Source organism: Rattus norvegicus, chromosome 7 (genome assembly GCF_021556685.1).
Source record: "Rattus norvegicus strain SHRSP/BbbUtx chromosome 7, alternate assembly SHRSP_T2T, whole genome shotgun sequence".
Lineage (NCBI taxonomy): Eukaryota > Metazoa > Chordata > Mammalia > Rodentia > Muridae > Rattus > Rattus norvegicus.
The window spans coordinates 72,986,331-73,005,877 of NC_141540.1; the positions used below are offsets into that span (position 1 = coordinate 72,986,331).

The 19,547-nt window shown below is 43.1% G+C and overlaps 1 protein-coding gene across 50 annotated transcripts in view; it reads left to right on the forward strand.

The window, feature by feature from the left end:
- The window catches only part of R3hdm2 (R3H domain containing 2), a 128,190-nt gene that overhangs the window by 83,638 nt on the left and 25,005 nt on the right, over positions 1-19,547 (forward strand). For 16 of the 50 annotated variants that reach the window (XR_015624228.1, XR_015624227.1, XM_087557954.1 and 13 more), the window contains 10 exons: positions 55-141; positions 1,948-2,074; positions 4,578-4,656; positions 5,315-5,374; positions 6,064-6,204; positions 6,703-6,811; positions 9,468-9,563; positions 12,376-12,407; positions 12,521-12,574; positions 18,986-19,218. Coding sequence is in view for 45 of the 50 variants with exons in the window: in XM_087557954.1 (XP_087414080.1) it covers positions 55-141; positions 1,948-2,074; positions 4,578-4,656; positions 5,315-5,374; positions 6,064-6,204; positions 6,703-6,811; positions 9,468-9,563; positions 12,376-12,407; positions 12,521-12,574; positions 18,986-19,218 (1,018 nt within the window). In the remaining 5 variants the exon portion in view is untranslated. The remainder of the gene's footprint in view (positions 1-54; positions 142-1,947; positions 2,075-4,577; positions 4,657-5,314; positions 5,375-6,063; positions 6,205-6,702; positions 6,812-9,467; positions 9,564-12,375; positions 12,408-12,520; positions 12,575-18,985; positions 19,219-19,547) is intronic. The other 34 variants (XR_015624230.1, XR_015624229.1, XM_087557962.1 and 31 more) reach the window with 3 other exon arrangements.

A 19,547-nucleotide genomic window follows, 5' to 3' on the forward strand; every position in this document is an offset into this window, starting at 1 on the left:
GTATAGTATATTTTTTGATGTTTGTTTTGTGCTGGGTTTTTTTTTTTTTTTCAGTCTAATTCCAAGCTCAAGTTGGTTCGAAGTCTGGCAGTATGCGAGGAATGCTCCACTCCATTTGTCGATGGGCCACTAGACACCCAGGTAGGTGTTTTACAAGCTTGATTCTGTTTATTCTGATCATGACAGTTGTTGGGTAAAGCATGGTAGCAACCCCAGCATGGACACTGGACCTAGAAAGCAAAGTGTTATTTTGTTTTGAGACATGGTCTTATGTATCTCAGATTAGCCTCAAACTCTATATGTAGCCAAAGATGACTTTGAACTTCTGATCCTCCAGCCTCTATGTCCTGAGTGCTAGGATTACAGACCTAGGATTACACCAAGATTTACATGGAAAGGTACTTTAAAGAAAAGGTCTTGGGAGCTAGAGAGACCACTCAGTGATTAGAAGCACTGGCTGCTTTCCCAGAGAACCCAGTTCTGATTCCCAGCACCCACCCACAAGACAGCTCAGAACTATCTGTAACTCTAGTTCCAGAGGATGTGACACCCTCACACAGATATTCACACAGGTTAAGCACCAATAATGCACTTAAGAATAAATAAATCATTGAAAAAGAAAGAAACAAAGAAAGAAAAGGGCTCTTGTAATCTATGTGGTGACAGTGGGGATTTTGAGTCTTAATGTCTTGCTCACATGGCAGAGGACCTGGGACTGAACACACCCTGATACACTCTTCCCATCCAGGTCTTACAGGGATAGCCAGAGCAGTTTCAGCTGTGACTTCTGACAGGAAAAGGTTGCCCTCTGCTGTCAGTGGAACAAAAAAGCAAAGTAATTAACAATAGACAATTGTTAATAACAATTAACTCTTCTATAAGATAAAGTTGGGGCAGGGGAGATGATCCAGTGGGTGTCTTAGTCAGTGTTCCATTGCTGTAAAGAGACACCATGAGCACAGCAACTTTTACAAAGCAAAGCGTTTAATTGGGGGCTGGCTTACAGTTCAGAGGGTTAGTCCATTGTCATCAGGGCAGGAAGCATAGCAGCATGCATGCATGGTAGCTGAGAGTGCTACATCCCGATCCACAGACAGCAGGAAGTGAGCCACTGGGCCTGGCTTGGGCTTTTGAAACCTCAGAGCCTACCCCTAGTGACACACTTCCTCCAACAAGGCCACACCTTCTCATCCTTTCAAAGAGTGTTACTTCCTAGTGACTAAACATTCAAATCCGTGAGCCTATAGTGGTTGTTTTTACAACACAGTGGGTAAAGCCTTGTCATGGAAGTATGAGGACCTGAGTTCATATGCCCACCACCCACCATAGGTGCTCCTATAGTAAGGTAAGAGGCAAAGACAAGAATCTCAGCAAGCTAAAGGCTAACTAGACTAGCCTGGGACACACTACTACACACAGGAAACCATAACTCTCAAGCAAGGTTCTCTGACCTTCACAAGTTTACTGATACACATAAACACAGATACACAGACACACACACACACACACACACACACACACACACACACACACACAGAGAGAGAGAGACAGAGAGAGAGAGAGAGAGAGAGAGAGAGAGGTTTTTTTAAAAATGAAGAAAAGACAAATCTTTCCTCCTAAGATTTGCTAATCGGATTTTGAAGGAAACACAAAAAGAGTTTGTTTTTGAAAAGATTGATTTCTTTTATGTGTGTGGACATTTTGCGTGAATGTCTGCCTGTGCACCATGTGCATGCCTGGTGCCTGCAGAGGTCCAAAGAGGCCGTCAGATCTCCTGGAAGCTGAGTTACAGATGATGTGAGCCACATGGGGTGTGGGAACTGAATGCAGGGCTCTCTGTCAGGGCAGCAAGTGCTCTTAATTAAGCTGAGCCATCTCTCCACACCCACCATAGAGTTTAAATCTTTTTCCCATCTTTGATTATATACCTCTTTCCTTTTGTTTAAGGATATAATTCAACTGCACATCAGCTGCCCCTCTGATAAGGAGGAAGAAAAGTCCACAAAAGATGTCTCTGAAAAAGACGACAAGGACAAAAGCAAAGAAAAGGTCCCAAGGAAGATGCTATCCAGAGGTGAGGGCTGTCCTCTTATCCAGCTTAGTCCAATGCCAGAGTGTGCTGTCTGTCTCTGTCTCTGTCTCTGTCTCTCTCTCTCTCTGTTCCCCTCTCTCCCTCCCTTATTTTTTTTAAAAGGGAGAAGGTGTTTCATTTTATTTTTATTTTTTTACTTATTTTTGAGAGACTAGCCCTTGATGGTCTGGAATTTTCTGTGTAGACCAATCTTGCCTTGAACTCATAGATATCCTTCTGCCTCTACTTCCTAGTGCTGAATTAAAAGTATGTGCCACCACTGCCAGCATCTCATTTTCTTTTCAAGATTTATTTTTATTTTATGTACATAGATGTTTTGCCTGCATGTGTATCTGTGCACCATGTACATGCCTGGTGCCCAGGCAGCCCAGAAGAGGGCACCAGTTCTCCAGGGACTGAATTACACGCAGGGAAGAGCCACCACGTGGTTGCTGGGAATCAAATCCAGGTTTCTGAAGAGCATGCAGTGCTCTTAACTGCTAAGCTATCCCATCCCTCCAGATCCTTTTCTCTTAAATTCTGAGGCAGGGTCTCATGTACATGGCCCTGGTCTATAATTTGCTGTGTAACTGAAGATGACCTTGAACTTAAGATTTTCCTGCCTCTATCTCCTGAGTCCTAGGATTACAAGGGTGTACCACTGTACCTGGCTTTAATGGTGCCCTCTACCAGCTGAGCTATAGCCACAGCTCACTTTCTCTCTCACTCTCCTTTTATGCTAGGGATTGGACCCTTGCATGTGTTAGGCAACCAAGCATTCTGTCACTAAGCTCTATCTCCACCCATCTTTTACTTTAAATCTCACTTAAGTTTCCCAGGCTGCCTTTGAACTTAGTTTGTAGTTCAGACACTCCTTGACTCCTTGACTTCTCCTGCTTCAGCCTCTGGAACAGCTAGAATTAAAAATCTAGAATGTTCTTTCTTTTTGTCTTGACACCTCGCACCCACTGCAGTTCAGTGTCTCCTACTGCCTTGGTTACTTGAGGAAGTCATTAACTACATTAAGTACTTTTTTTGCTTCTTTAACCAATCTTGCCTCGGGGCCTTACATACCACAGAGAGGTACTGTGCCAGCATTGACACTACCTAGAATAAGGCAGTGTACTCAATTTTCTGGCTTTGTGCTCCAGGATAGATGGTGGCATGAGTAGCATATCTTCAATTGGGGATGCCTACAGTGATTTACTTATACATTACTTTATTTATTTAGAAGCAAGATCTCATGTACTTTGGATTGGCCTTGACCATCCTCTACCGCCATCTCCTGAGTACTGGGATTACTATGCTAGTTTAGTGGTACTGGGATCAATCCCAGGGCTTCATTTATGTTAACTAAGTACTTCACCAGCTGAACATCATCCTGCCCTTTATGTTATTGTTTATAATACAGATCTGCTTTTACTTGTTGGACACTGGCTTTAAAGACAAAAATCTATAAAAACTACCATATTTGAGGTGCAGCAAAATAACTCTATGGGTAAAAATGTTTGCAATGCAAGCCTAACAACCTGATTCAATCCCTGGAACCCACACAAAGACATAACGAAAAAGTGACTCTGCACAGTTGTACTCTGACCTCCTGTACCAGGGCATGTGTGTCCACATCACACCTGCGAGTGTTCACGTGTGCACACACAGACACACACACACACACACACACACACACACACACACGTGCCCCTGCATTATGCACCATGCACTACACACACACTAAAAAATTTTTAGTCTTTGAAAAATCGTATTTGACAAAGCAACTTGGGATTAAAAAATAAAGCTGGACAAATTTTCCGAGACTTTGGAAATTCAAATGTGATTGCCTTTACCGGTTTTCATTTGTAGAATAAAGCCTGCTTCATTTTGATCAGGACATTCAATAAATATTTACTAACGTTAAATAGTATTTTAGTATAATATTGATACAGTACTGTAGCCCTGTGTGTGTGTGTGTGTGTGTGTGTGTGTGTGTGTGTGTGTGTGTGTGTGTGTGTGTACATGCTCACACAGGTACTGTGACAATAAGCACCTCCACCCCCGAGCACCTCGCCAGCCTCTCCACCTTATTATTGGAGATGCAGTTTCTACACTGAACCTAGAACTGATTTAACCAAACCTGCTGGGTAGTGGGTTCTACAGAGCTGCCTGTTTTCACCCTCTGCCCCAGTGCCAGCTCTGCTCTTAATGTGGGTGCTAGGAGTCTGCGCTATGTCCATGAGCTGTTTCCTCAGCCCATGGCGTCTCCTTTTTGTTTTTAGCAGTACTTGGGATTGAACCTCAGACGACCAATACACATGGCAGACCAACCAGTCCATCATGGGAACTTCACAGGGCTGGCAGTAAATGTCATTTAGGGTTTTATGCTGAGATCTTGAATTAATTCTAGTGTCCTATTCTCATAATGTCTATGTAGACATTGGCTTTGTTTAAAATTAGATACTATGCAAGCAGTTTCATTTCTTTTAAATTTCTTTCGTTGTGGTGGTTCTAGACTCCAGCCAAGAATATACTGACTCCACTGGAATAGATCTACATGAATTTCTTGTAAATACACTGAAAAAGAACCCAAGGTAATAACATGACTGCTGTGAGGGGGAAAGGGAGAGGGTGGGCAACAGGAGGGACTCTAAAGCCAAACAGCTTTCCAGCTCTTCTCTGTTACTGGAGTGCCCACTGCTTCTTAATTCTTCTAAAGTATTGTTTTTATTATTGAAGTATTTGGAATATTATCACATTGAGATTTCTGTATTTTCAAGAGTTGACAAAAATGTTGTAAAATAAGAGAATAATGACTAAAAAGCTTAAGACTTATGTGCTCACTGCTTAAAGTTCTACAGGAACAAGCTAGTGACTTGAACATAAGCAAAATCATAACTGCTTTAGAACCCTCGGAGTACTGGGTGGGATGACAATAGTGCCTAGATATATAAAGCATAGAGTATGTGTTTATATGACTTTGCTGCTAACAGTTAGAGTGCTGATATATCTATAGCAAAGACATAATTAGGAAAGATCTATACAATATGTATTTGAGTTGGTGTTCTTTTTCAGAATACCTACCATAGAACAGTATATGGAGGTCCTTGGCTTGTGCGCTATTATATCTATTATTAATTAGAGTTTGGATACATTCTTCAGTTTTTGTGATGAACAAGTTGGTTTTCAGTCCCTGCTTTTAATGTCTGTGGGAGAGCTGTGTTTTGTTTTGTTTTAATCTTTTTTAAACAGGGACAGAATGATGCTGCTAAAGTTAGAGCAAGAGATTCTGGACTTCATCAGTGACAACAAGTAGGTTACTCTGCTGAAATGCACTTGAGAGATGGGAGGGGCACTAGGGAGGAAGTAGGGACAGCCTTGGGACATCAGTCTTTCCTCAAAGAAAGAACTTTGAAGTAATTGCTCCCTGGGTAAAAGAATTTGAGAAGGGCTGGAGAGATGGCTCCGCGGCTAAGAGCTCTTCCGTAGGTCCTGAGTTCAATTCTCAGTAACCACATGGTGACTTGCGACCATATTTCCATATATATAGGATCCAATGTCTTCCAGTATGTCTGAAGACAGTTACAGTGTACTCACATGCATAAAAGAAATAAATAAGTCTTTTAAAAAAAAAGTGTTAGGGAGAAAGAAACAATCTGGAAATGTTAAACGTGAGCCAACAAGTACTTATATTGTTTTTAGCAGCTAGGTATTGCCGCAGATAATACTGTCCTTCTCCCACTTTCCTTTAACTGACACCATTCAGGTGGGTGGAAACAAGGCCTTCAGTAGCATCACACACTGAGAACAAGCAGCATTACTAGGAGCTGTAACAAATTAATCTACAAAATACTGAGAGAAACTTGTTTTGTTCTCACAGAGTAAATTTTTTGTATGTTTCATCCTCCTAAATTGTTTTCCTTGTTAGACACTACTAAGAAAACTTAGTTGACCTCTGTTGTTGCTGTCTTCTTTTACTTTTTACCCTGATATCCATTCAGTAACCAGTTCAAGAAGTTCCCTCAGATGACCTCATATCACCGGATGCTATTACACCGGGTAGCTGCCTATTTTGGGATGGACCATAATGTTGACCAAACAGGGAAAGCTGTCATCATCAACAAAACCAGCAGCACGAGAATGTAAGGAAAAGCCATGGATTGGATGGTTCTCATGGGGTGGCCAGCCAGGGTAGAAGAAGAACACAGAGAATCCAGGGGAGGGAGAAGGGTATCTCCTCAATTCCTACTTCCTGTGAGGTCCTAGAGATAGAACTGGCGGTTCGTGCAAACTGGCCCTAGCTTCTGGTCACCTTGCATAGGCCAGACACAATGAATGAAGAGGCGTTACACTAAAGAACAGGCATCATGTAGTAGTGTGCACCTGTGGTCCTCGCACTTAAGTGAGGCAGAAGGCTCAGCAATTGAGAGCCAGATTACATGAGCTGCTGTATCAAGAAAGGGAAGGGGGTTAGACACAAAGATTTCACTTGAACCATTATGTGACTTTTCGGATTCCTAACACCAAAAATTCTCTTGAGAAGAGATGTGGAATTTAGGGGAGGTGTGTGTAGAAGTTCTTCTCCCTAACAAAAAGGTCTTCTTTCCTCCCTTCTTTTTACATTTCTTTCCAAATCTTAGCCCTGAACAGAGGTTCTCAGAACATATAAAAGATGAGAAGAACACAGAATTTCAACAGAGATTCATTCTCAAGAGAGATGATGCCAGTATGGACCGAGAGGAGAACCAGGTGAAGAATGGAAGAGGGTGAAAAGGGCAGCCTATAAAGAGAGGAACTGGGAAGGGAGGAGGACTGGGGGGAATGGAGAAGATAATAAAAATATCTTAGAATGGAAAAATCCATAGAGCTGTTATCCTGACTTGGATGGAGCTTAACACTGAGGATTGGCTCCAGCTGTTGAGCTAGGTCCACGCTCAGAGCCCCAGAGAGTCACGGTGCTGAGGTCTCATTTGCCCTATGATTCTTTAGGTTTGCCTCTAACTTGTATAACTACATTTCATTTTGGACAAACAAGGCCCCTCCCTATGTCAGCCTTGATCTAACTGACTTCAGTGTCATCTTTCCCTGCCCAACCCCTCCCCTGGCTTACAGAACCTACATCGGGAGCTACCAAAATAACCAAAAGTTACTTTATCCATTTCCACTCCTATCCTAGCTGAGGGCTAGCCTTAAACTGGCAAAGTCACAGTCGAATTTAACCAGTTATAGAGGTGCGCCTCTGATCCCCTCTGGTAGACTACTTCATCTTTCCAACTCCTTCCCCCATGTGAGTAAATCTGGCTCTCAGTGATGGGAACTTCCACAGGTTCCTTTTGGTCCACTCTGGTGAAACTAAGCAGTAAACACACTAAACTGTCCTACCCCTTCATTTATGGTGGGGCTGGCTGCCGTTCTATTCTCTGTCCCTTTAGGTAGCAAATAATTGAGGATTAGTTTTCTTATCTAAATGGAGAGTTATTCTGCATCTGCTTGGCTCCCAGGGGATTAGAGTTGAAGAGGACGGTTAGGTAGATCCAATATGAGTATTGGTGAGGAGTAGAAACTATATCATAACACCATACTTCTACAGTCACACTTGGGTTTCTTGATATACTATATGGTCTTGAGACCACAACTTTTCTTGCTTGCTACTTGAACGTGAAAGGGAGTCTTTTTAAGAAAGACACCATTATCTAATGTGGACAAACATGCTGGGTCTCATTGAAAGCAAAGAAAACTACAAAAAGACAAATTTTTGTAACACAAGAGAAAGCCTTTCCATCCTGATGCCCTTCTCTACATTTTCCCAAAGTCCCTTTTCATGATCAGGGAGTACTCAGGCCTACATCGCATTGCAATGGAAGGTGGTCTCTTTGTACTTCGAGGTTTTCGTCTCCTAGCTTCAAGCTTGGCCCCACCTAGTAGGGTAGATTCTCTGCCCTTTCTGGCTGTGGTGTTAGTAACAAACAGTATTGTTTTTTTATTGTTTTCCCTGACTGAGCTTTGCTTTAAACATATATGTGTTATCTCTTTTACTCCTTTCCACAGCCCAGTGTAAGTGGGGTTATTAACCCCACTTTACACATAAAAATGCTGAGTCCACCAGATGGTGTTACTTGCCTGAAATCAGTTTACTGGGAATCAGCAGCTGGGATTTGCTGTGATGCCCCATTATGCTTTCTACTCTGCTGTGGGCATGTGGTGCTTGAAGCCAACAGCTTGTCAAGGGTCTTGTGTCTCCTTGTAATAGAGTTGACAAAACATATTAGTAGAGTATAGGTTCCAAAGAGTGGGGAAGACAGTATCTAATCAGAGTTGAGACCCCAGAAGTCCTGGGCTGCCTTTAGAAACAGGTGAAGACACAGGGTTTTGGCCTAGAGCAGTGGGTTCCTTAGAGCTTTATCTGGCACCTCTGACTGAAGGTCAGAGTTGTGTGTAGTGTGATGACATTGAGTAATGAGTTCCCTCTCGGAGCTCCGTGCTCTGTAGTCACTGTAGAGAGAGCTTCTCTGATACACCAGCCAGGACACGCTTCACAAATACAGCTCAAGAGGAAGAACGGTGATGGAAGCTAGGTGATAGCTAGCCAGAAGTGGTCATTTGCCCATCCAACATTTCTATTGGTCTGTCACTGTCTGTCAGAGAACATGAACGTCTCTCTGTCCCCCATCTTCTCCTCTATCCTGCTGTCTGCCACTCCTCCCGTCACTGTGCCTCATTTATCTGTTCTTCTCGCTGCTTGTTTCTTTCCATTTACTCTCTTTCTCTCTTTCTCTTCTGTGTTGCACTGTTCTCTTCCTATTTCTGTCTCCTCAGCTCCCTTCAGTTGCTGTAATTAAGCAATGAGATGAGAAAAATGCCTAATCTTTGAGTTTAGCCTCACATCTGAGGTTTTGCTAAGCCCTGTTTGGCTTGACTTGGGTTGCTAGGGTCTGGCATTAGTGACTGAAGAAGGGACCTGCTCAGTGCTAGCTCTGTAAACCTCCCACATTCAGCTGCTAAACACTTCCTTCTTTGCCCTTTCAGCTTCCTTCTTCCCCTTCCGTGCCCTCTGAAGCACTGTTGGTTATTTTCCCAGGGCTGCTTTCTTGATCTTTACTGACTGAGCAGTACCTGAGTACTCCAGGGAATCAGCCCAGTCCTTATACAGAGTTGTTGTTCTTGATATTTGGGGCTTGGGGGAGGGTGGAAAGTCCTCTACCATCCAGAAAAGCTGATCTCCCAGACTGCATGGTCAGATGTACCCAGTGAATCCTGTTCAGTACTGGAAATTTTATTTTATTTCTTTATTTTATTTTTTTTTTATGGCAACTGTAAACTTTCCCGGTTTCTCTTCCTTGCTGGTGTGCAGTGAGCTTGCAGTACGAGGAGAACTTAACTAGCTTAATTCTGCTCACCGATCTAGATGAGAGTTCCATTGCAGGATGGAAGGAGGAGCAAGTCAATAGAAGAGAGAGAGGAGGAATATCAAAGGGTCCGAGAGAGAATATTTGCCCGAGAGGTAAGTGTAGCTTCTGAGAGCCGTCAGACCATAGCTTTTAGCTCTTAATCTTTGGAACTGTGAATGGAATGAACCCTCCGTAAATGTTGTTGGGTCTTTTGTTTCTTTTTCTTTTCTTCTTCTTTTCACCAACATCAGTTAGTCCCAGATAGCTGTTTGAGAAGCTACAGGTTTTCATTTGTGTTGGAATACATTATGCTGTGTGCTATACAAAGAGAACCAAAACTTGGAGTGGCTGAATTTGGTAAATATGACTAGGCTGGAAAGGGAATTGGTGTTGGCAGAGCTGATGAAAGAAAGGGCCCTAACTCTCACCTGCCTAGCCTCCTCCCACTCACCCTCCAGACTCCTGCTGTCTGTTCTACATATCTTTGCTTCTCAGAGAAGACTCAAGTGTCCATACAGGCTCAACACACATCTTGTTTGGCCAGTCTGTTTTTAGGATATATTGATGCTTTATTAAAGGGCTGTTCTGGTATCATCCTCTGCAGGTCCCACAGCCCCCGTGTACAGAGGGCACCCCGATTCCCCGCACTCCCTACTGGGACAGGAAGCCTCCTCCTCTTCCTCTTCCTCCTCCTCCTCCTCCTCCTCCTCCTCCTCCTTTTCCTCCTCCTCTTCTTCCTCCTCTTCCTCCTCCTCCTCCTCCTCCTCCTCTGTCCACTCCTTACCTTGCTCCTAGGACAGCAACGGCTTCGTAGTCCAAAGGGCGATAGTCAGTCAGTTTGGGTGACTTCATCTTTAAGAACTGTGGACCATATCAAATGCACTTGTCGCCCTGTGTCTAACTAGATGCCTTTGCCTGATAGTCTAAGCAATAAAGAGCAGGATTTCAGGGACAGGTTAGATAAGCAGGATGAACAGACCTCCAAAACATGTGGACCCAGACAGAGTGACATCGTAACAAAAAGGAGGTTTAAATCATGTGGATGGACACTACTCTCCTCCCGTTCCTTTGTTCTTCTTCATTCATCAAGACACCCCTCCCATTTTTATATCACACACAAATGCACACAAAACAACGTGTGTGTCTTTTCATCATCACCTCACTCAGAAAAATAATGTCTCCACTCTAGAAAAAATGTTTGTTCATTGTCTAGACAGAGAGCTAAGCTTTTAAGAATCCTTGTGGGAAGTGGCACACACCAAGCTTTCTGGCTTAGAATTCAGAGGCAGTCTTCTCACTTCTACTATGTAGACTTCCATACAAGTCAGAAAAGTCTGTCCTCCAAACTGTCCCTACTCAAGAGAGTTCAGTATCTCACCTGCAGACCAGGTGGGTGGAATGAGAGGGAGAGGTCATGGTTATGGCCAGGATGGCCCTAAATTGTGAATAGAAATACTTATGTAGTACTTAACGTCTTTTAGGCATTTGGTAGGCTAACATGTCATCTTCACAACAGGTCTGTGAAGTAATTTTAATTATTTTTCTAACTTTATAAATGAGAATCTAAGACAGAGAGATTTGATAACAACGTACTATAACATTGCTAGTTAGCCAGAGTGCTAGGTGTTTGTGTAGACAGTCTGGCCCCAAAGTCCATGTTTACAAACTATTGGAAGCTACTTCTTGATAGCTTGCTCTGCTCTAGGCTCTTAGATCAGGTAGTCCCAGCAATGACAACCAGCTGCCTGTCTGTGTACTCCTCTGCTGCACTGGCATGGAAAATGACTGCCTCACTGTGTCAAGCCCCTACAAAGCCCTGTTACCTGAAAGCACAGATGGCTTAGTACAGGACATTGGCGCTAGTTCTCAACCATAGTGGACCTACTACAGCATAGCAAAGGAAAATTAGCGCATCTTTCCTTTTTCTTACTGATTTCTAGTCTCTCAAGCCTCTACTAATACATGTATTCTTTGTTAAATCCTTGTGGATTTATCACTTTCATTTCAGTATTTCCTAGCTCTTGTAGTAGAGGCCTCGGGAATTTCAGAAGATCTAGATGAGGAGAAATGGCCAAAGCCCACCATCCTCCAAAGAGTCCATGTGGAGAGGAGCCTGCCCAGTCAGAGGGGGTGAGGAAGGGTAGAGTGAGGTCAAGGACAGGCCCAGAAGAACGGGAAGTGCCAAGAAGGGTGTTCGGATGGAAATGCTGCTGCTGCAGCCTTCTCTAGAGCCTGAGCTGCGTCTGGGGAAAGGTGCCCTGCGCAGAGCCGCTGTGCTCAACAGCTGGGCGCCCATCCTCTGCCTTTCTGAAGGTTTGGGGTCCACACAGTGCTCACTCCACTCAGCTCAGTGGCTTTGTCAGAACGGTCCTGGTGGGACTGTCCCAGACTTTAATGTCCTCATTGTTTTAGGCTCTGAAAAGATCTGCTTCCCCACTATCTCACCCATAATGGGACTCAAGGCCCAGAGCCTTTCTTTTGGGCACATGGGAAGGGCAGAAAGAAACAGCCACTGAGGTTAATTTCCAAAAATGAACTTTACTTTTCACGTCCCCCTCCTTCGAATATGCCTAAGATAAAGTATGTCAGTGTTTCACTCAGTTCACTGCTAGGGCAGTAAGTGTAGAGCCAAAAAGGAGGCAGTAGTTAGGCTCGCAGCTCTCCTGTTCCTCCTCTAATACTTCTCCCCTTATCAACCTTCATTTTAAATGCTGTGGAAAGGCTAAAACTGCCAAATGTTTTCATGTGAAAGGTGAGACGTTGGTCTGGGTTGAGGTGGTGGGTTACCCTAGCCTTGCTCCCTCCCCCTGTTGATGGGTAAGAGCTTTGGTTGGAAGAGTGTGGGCATTCGTAGCATCGTGGACATTCTTCTCTGTTGTGCCTTATTATTTCTTATGAATTATTTTCCATTTTCTCCCTAACTAGGCTGGCCAGAACGGATATCTAAATGACATCAGGTCAGTACCATTGAGCATGCTCTCTGCTTGTCACTCGGCTTTATCAGTGAGGTTAATAAAACCCTATAATGATACTATTCTTGTTTTGTTTTGTTTTTGATATTAACCAACAGACTCTCCAAAGAAGCCTTTTCTTCTAGCTCTCACAAGAGAAGGCAGATTTTTAGGTACCTGTGTGTGATCTATATCTCTCCTTCTTATTTTTAATTTTGTTTTGCTGTAATCTTTTCAGTGGAGTGAGTGAATTTGCTCCATGCATGGCTGCTTGTGAAAGAATTAAATTTGTGAGTTTTGCAATACTGGATTCTTTTTTCCTTTTGGGGAAAAAAAAAGGCTCCACCTCAGTGACTTTCTTGTTGCCACTCTCACTGAGCCCTGGTGAAGGGGACACCAGTGGTGTGGGACAGGCCAGTGCTCCCCCAACCCGTCCCATGCACACACACACACAGATGGGCTAGAACTTGACACTTTCAAGAGGTTCAAACCATATACCTATTATAAGGTAAAAGGATGGGTTCTGTTGACTGCCTTTCTTAGTCTGTGGAAAGGTGTGGAAGGTCTAGAACAGGGATATAATATGTGCATATATAAATACATATATGAATATCTCTCTGTGTTGGTTTTCCCTTGAGACCAACCTCAGAGAGAATAGGTGTGCATTAGAATGGACCCAGAGTGTGTCCGTTGTAGGACTTACTATCTGTCATTCACCCTTCACTGTGAGGAGAGCTGTTCCTTGCTGTACTGACTTCTCCAGTGCCTAACACTCTTTTTTCACAAAACAAACATACTAAGATCTTTTCATTTTAATCTCTCAGTCCCATCCTAAGGGATAATATAAGTTGGGAGTGAAAGAAATATCCTATACTAGCATCAACTCACTGTAAGTTTATTCTCCCTCATTTACCAACAGAAGAGCTACAGAATATAGAGAGCTGAGTATTTAACAATATATTTCAACACTCTTTCCAAAGGCCTTCTCCATTTTTAAATCCTCAGTGCAATAGGAGACTCAAAATATATGTTTCACTTCCAAAGCTCTAATTGTCTTTCCTATTGACCTTCCCAAAGCTGAGCTGCGCAGTGGCTACCACTGTGCAGTACTCTTATACAAGACATGAACTCCTTCCCAACACTCACATCAGGTGACTCTCAGGGGATCGGATGCCCTCTGGTCTCCACAAGCATTTGCATTCCATTTTGATTCACGTGTACCTACCTCACACAATTATGCACACATACATATCAATAAAAATAAATCTTAAAAGGAAGAGGAGAAAGGAAAAAGAGACAATGGCATTTCCCGCTGTTGGGAAGGATAGAGAAATTCACATTTTCCTAAAATTTTTAAAGATTTATTTTATGTGTGATTATCTCTGTACCACATACATGGAGTGCCCACAGAGGCTAGAAGAGGGTATTGAATTCTCTGAAAGAAGTTACAGTTGTGAGCTGCCATGTGGGTCCTGGGAATCAAACTCAGGTCTTCTGGAAGAGCATCCAGTGTTCTTAACCACTGAGCCATCTCTCCATCCCCTCTGACCTCTAGACAGTGCCACTTTGAAGCCCATCTGAAAACCAGAGGCTGAGTGAGCTTTGCATTGTTGATGGTACCAAAGATATGTAAATTTTCACATTAAAAAAATGAAATTCTGCTAGATAGTATATTCTTTGTAGTTGTAATTATCCCGGAGAACAGTGCCTTATAGTTGCTGAAGTATATCTTACCTGGTTCAACTTTTTTGGTGTACTGACTTGATCAGAAGAAAGAGAAGCTAGAGATGGAATAGGGAGCCCTAGGCTACGTGGCTGTAAGCGGCAAGACTGAGGCTGATTTTGTCCAGTGTTCTTTCTATTATCCCACACCAGATCTTTACAAACAGCCCTTCTTCCTCTCCAATGTTTGTTTGATTTGAAGTCTAATTCAAATTCACTGCTAAGAGTGATGCTTTCCTGTGAGCATCAGGCTACACCAAACTGTGCAGATAATAGCTTGAAGAATCTGGTGAGCAGGTGCAGCCCTTACCTCTCCAAATCTTTTTTTCAAGCCCGAAAAATCAAATCAAACTGTGTTCTGATTAAAGATTTAGATGAAGACCAGTGAGACAGCTCAGCAGGTGAATGCAGCTGCCACCAACCCTGGTGACCCGAGCTCAGCCCCAGGTGGGGGTAGAGAACTAGCTCCTGGCAATTGTCCTTTGACTTTTTCACACATATGTGCATGCGTGCGCGCACACACACACACACACACACACACACACACACACACACACACGAAATGATTATCAATTAAAAATAAAAGTGGGACTAGAACAATGTCTCAGCACTTAAGAGCACATACTTGCAGAGGACCCTAAGTTCAGTTCCCAGCACTCACATTAGGAAGTTCACAACTGCCTATAATTACAGCTTTCTGGATTCTTACACCTTCTTCTGGGCATGTTGCATGCACATAGCCCCCTACTGACACCCACATATACTCATAATTCAAAATAAAATAAAAGTTTTTAAAAATAAACAACTGGGTATGGTGATGCACACCTTTGATTCCAGCACTTGAGAAGAGATAGAGTCATGAAGATCTTTGTGACTTCAAAGCCAACATGGTCTACACAGCAAGTTGTAGGACAACCGGGGCTATAGTGAGACCCTGTCTCACATAAATGAATAAATAAATTAAAAGAAGGCAGAAAGACTTAAGAACAAGAACATTTTTTTTAAAAACCTAAGTTAGGTGCTGGTGATGTGGTTGAGCTGGTGGAGAACGTCCTTAGTGTACCAAGAACCTGGGTTCAGGAGCAGTACAAGGAAGTAGGGATAGTGTACATGCCTGAATCCCAGCACTCGGTAGGGAGAGACAGAAGGGTCAGAAGTTCAAGATCACCCTTGTCTGCTAAGGTAGTTTAAGACAAGGTTGGGTTGCATAACACCCTGTCTCAAAAAAGAAAAAGTAATGTAAAATGCAGATCTTGGACTGACTGCTTACCCTGTTTTGGATCATAGTCCAGAATCTTACTAGTAAAATGCCTCATACATTTCTGTCCATTTCATGTTTTTGGAAATACATAATACACCAAATTTTAACATCTACACTGGCACTAACTATGGCAGCTCCCCAGTTCTTGGGAAGTCTTAGTCCATTGATAAGTAGACAACAGAGAAGCCTAGCGCTCTTTATCAAATGCTGCCCCCTCTAGAACCCCAACATTTCTCAGACCCAACAAACTGGACTTCTTCCTATAAAAAACTAAATCAGAGAAGTCTGGGGTGAAGCTCAGTTGGTAGTATACTTCTTGACTAACATGAATAAAGCCCTGGATTTCATCCTTAGACCACATTAGCTGAGTCTAGTGTCACACATACCAGAATCCCAGCAGTAAGGAAGTAGTGACAGGAGGATGCTCGGCTACATACCAGGTTTGGGGCCTGACTGAGCTACATATACCCTGTCTTGAAACAGTGACAGAGATCAGGGCTAAGTCAGCCTAAATTAGCTCTGGTTTTATAACACATGGAGTATGAGTGTATTCTTTTTTCTTATGCCATCTCTCTAACATATACCCAACCCAATCATTCCTCAGAATGGAATTTAAGTGGCTCTCCCAAATTGGCTATATATTTAATGATATGATTATTTATAGAGAAGAAAATTGATCTGTTTTCTCAGATTTTCTATCAAGAGAATTATGTATTAAATCATCAAACAATCCATTTTTGAGCATTTGACCATTACTGTTGTGGGGAAAATGGATAGGTCCAGAAGTACTACTTCCTAAGGCACTTAGTTTAAAGATGCCTCATTCTCCATCTGCCTCAGGTACCAAGAGAAAGTAAACGACAGGTTATCCTGATAAATACAGTGTTTTAGTTGAGAAGACCAACAGAGTCTGTGCTCTGGTGTCTGATGAGCAGCTTCATCCATTGGCACTGCCAGTAATCTACACACACACACTCTGTTGTTGTCTTCAGTATCCTAGGTGAGACAGAGCTACTGGCTCTTGCTTCAATCCTGCTTCTGTTGTGAACATTTTTTGATTTACGTTTGTTTCGTTTTTTGCTCTTGACATCCAGAGAATAGAGATTAAGTTTTAGAGAAAACAGGACTATGATACAGTCTCTTATTCTAGCTCCATATAGAGAAGCATGAAACCCTATGTACTTGGTGTAGCAAAGAAGAATTGGCATATTCCTAGTCAATTGTGCCAGCATGTTGTTAGCTCTCCTGGAATGGTTAATAGAAACCAGAAAAGTGACCACCAGCCTCTTGTGGCTCTCATCTGCACTTGGGAGGCAGAGGCAGGCAGGTCTACAGAGTTCCAGGATGGCCAGCGCAGGATGATAAGATCCTACCTGATAGAAGAGAGGGTGAAGGGAAGGAAGCAAGCTAGCTCACTCTCTCAAAATAACTGAACAAAGGGCCTTTAGAGCTAAGGTGATTGGGGTAGCATTCTCTATTTGGTTTTGGTGAGATAATGATGAAAAGAAGGGAATCCAAAGCACTATGATTTTGCCAAGTTATGCAGATAGATAGATAGATAGATAGATAGATAGATAGATAGATAGATAGATAGATAGATAGATAGATAGATAGATAATTGGTGATTGTTGTCTTGTGGCTCCCTCAGGTGGTTGTTGGGACGAAACTAAAATAAAGAAAATTGCTGCTTTTAGTAAGAAGCAATAAGAACTTAGGAGATGGCTCAGTCTGTATAGTGTCTGTGCAGTCATGGAGACCTGACTGTTTGTCCCCAACACTTTTGGAAGAACTGACCATGGCAATACAACTGTAACCCTGTCCTGGGAGAAGGACTGGAGACAAAGGCAGAGCATCCATTGGATTGGCCACACGGTCTAATTACATTTATTAGTCATCCAGGTTTGGTGAGATGATCAGTGAGTAAAGACGCCAGCCACCAAGCCTGAGAGCCTGAGTTTGATCCTGGGATTCATGTGGTAGGAGAGAAGTAATCACACCTGCAAGTTGACCTCTGACCTACATACATACATGAACACAAATGAGTAAAATATAGTAATGAAATCATTTCCAACATACTAGAACCTGATCAAGAAAAATAGGCACATGTACTGCACACATGTTCATAATATGCATACACACCACATATACACACTCACACACATGCAAACACAAAACTCCCTACAACTTCCAAAAACAAAGAGAAATCAAAATTTGATTCTAAGCACTCTCCTATGTTGACTCACAACTACCTACTCCAGGGGATCCTCTCTTCTGTTTATCTTGGACATCTGTACACTTGTGGCATGCACACACCAGAGACACAGGCACATGTAATCAACAAATAAATCTTTAAGGGCTGGAGAGAAGACTCTGAAGTTAAGAGCACTGGTTGCTCTTGCAGAGGACCTGGATTCAGTTCCCAGAACCCCAGTGGCTGCATATGACCATCCTTAACTACTGCAGTTCCAGGGGATCTGATGCCTTCTTGGGGCTTTGTGGACACCAGGCACATACATGGTATACATACATTTATACAAATAAGACATACCCGCTTAATAAGTAAATATCTCTTTTTAAGGCTAGACAAAGTTTTCTGTCAACAATGGTTATTTTGAGGCATACTGCCATTTTTAATCACAGGCAATCTTTTTTCTATCTTTCTTTCCTTTTTTTTTTTTTTTTTTTTGAGACAGTGTTTCTGTGTGTAGCCTTGGCTGTCCTGGAACTTGCTCCATAGACCAAGTTGTCCTCAAACTCAGAAAGCCACCTGCGTCAGCCTCCTGAGTGTAGGATTAAAGGTGTATACAGCCAACACCTAGTGCAGGCAGTGCTTTTAATGTCAGGATAAGCCTGACATTTTATAACAAACAAGAACGGAAGAATCCCTTTCTCGGTAGTTTTGTGCCTCACCCAAGGCAGTAAGATTATTAGTACAGTCAAGCCCCTGTCCCTTTCTACCAAGTCTCAAGCATGTATTTGATCTTCCTTAGCAACTATGGTATCTGTTGTCCTCAGATACCAAGATGGAATTTCCACAAAACAATTTAGACAGTCAGATTGTTCACTATAATCTTCCCACCCCTGGAAAGACTTCATAAGAAGTACCTCTGCTGGCTTAGATGCATGCTGTCTGGAAGATCTTCTATGGGATTTATCCATGTCACTGGCTACTCCCACTTTCTATTCACAGTAACTTCTAGGAGTCTTCTTGTTTTAAGAAGTCCCAGAAGTTGCTGCTACTACTCTTGTGTTGCCCTCCATTTTTTGCATGTGTGAGATCCCTGTAGGGTGTGGAAAAGAGACCACAGTCAGTCTCAGTACCATGTATGTCGCTTCCTATTTGCCTCGGATCACTGTGTTGAACGCCAGTGCACTGTCTTTCAGATTTGCCTCTGTGCTCTTTGTTATTGTACTGGACCTTGTCATGTCTGCTCCCATCAGATCTCAGTTGGTCAGCCAACTAACAAGAAGTCAGTGTCACACCCCTCCCCCTCTTCTTTGTTAGTGAGAGAATAAAAAAGGAACTCTCTCTCTCTCTCTTGGCCCTTCTGCTGAGTTGGGGGCTGGGGGAGAGGTCCTCTGACCACTGTGGTTTCTGCAGGGGAAACCGTGAAGGGCTGAGCCGCACCTCAAGCAGCCGACAGAGCAGCACAGACAGCGAACTCAAATCCCTAGAGCCACGGCCTTGGAGCAGCACAGACTCAGATGGCTCTGTCCGTAGTATGCGACCGCCTGTCACCAAAGCCAGCAGCTTCAGTGGGATCTCCATCCTCACCCGAGGTGACAGCATCGGCAGCAGTAAAGGTGGCAGTGCAGGCAGGCTCTCCAGGCCAGGTACCACAGCAACTCTCCCTTCACATCATACCATCCCTTGCTTGTCTTTTGCAAAGTCTCTCTAGTAACTTACTCCAGGCAACATCTGACACAGTGCAGTTGCTTGGAACTTAACAGCATCACCAGAAGAGAGGAGATCTGACTTCTTGGAGCCATTACCCATTTTTTAAAAAATATGTCTGTCTGTCTTTTAGTTTTTTATGAGACAGAGTTTCTCTATGAAGTCCTGGCTGTCTTGGAACTTACTCTGTAGACCAGGCTAGCCTAAAGTTGGGTCTGCCTGCCTCTGTGTCCTGAGTGCTGGGATTAAAGGCATGAGCCACCATGCC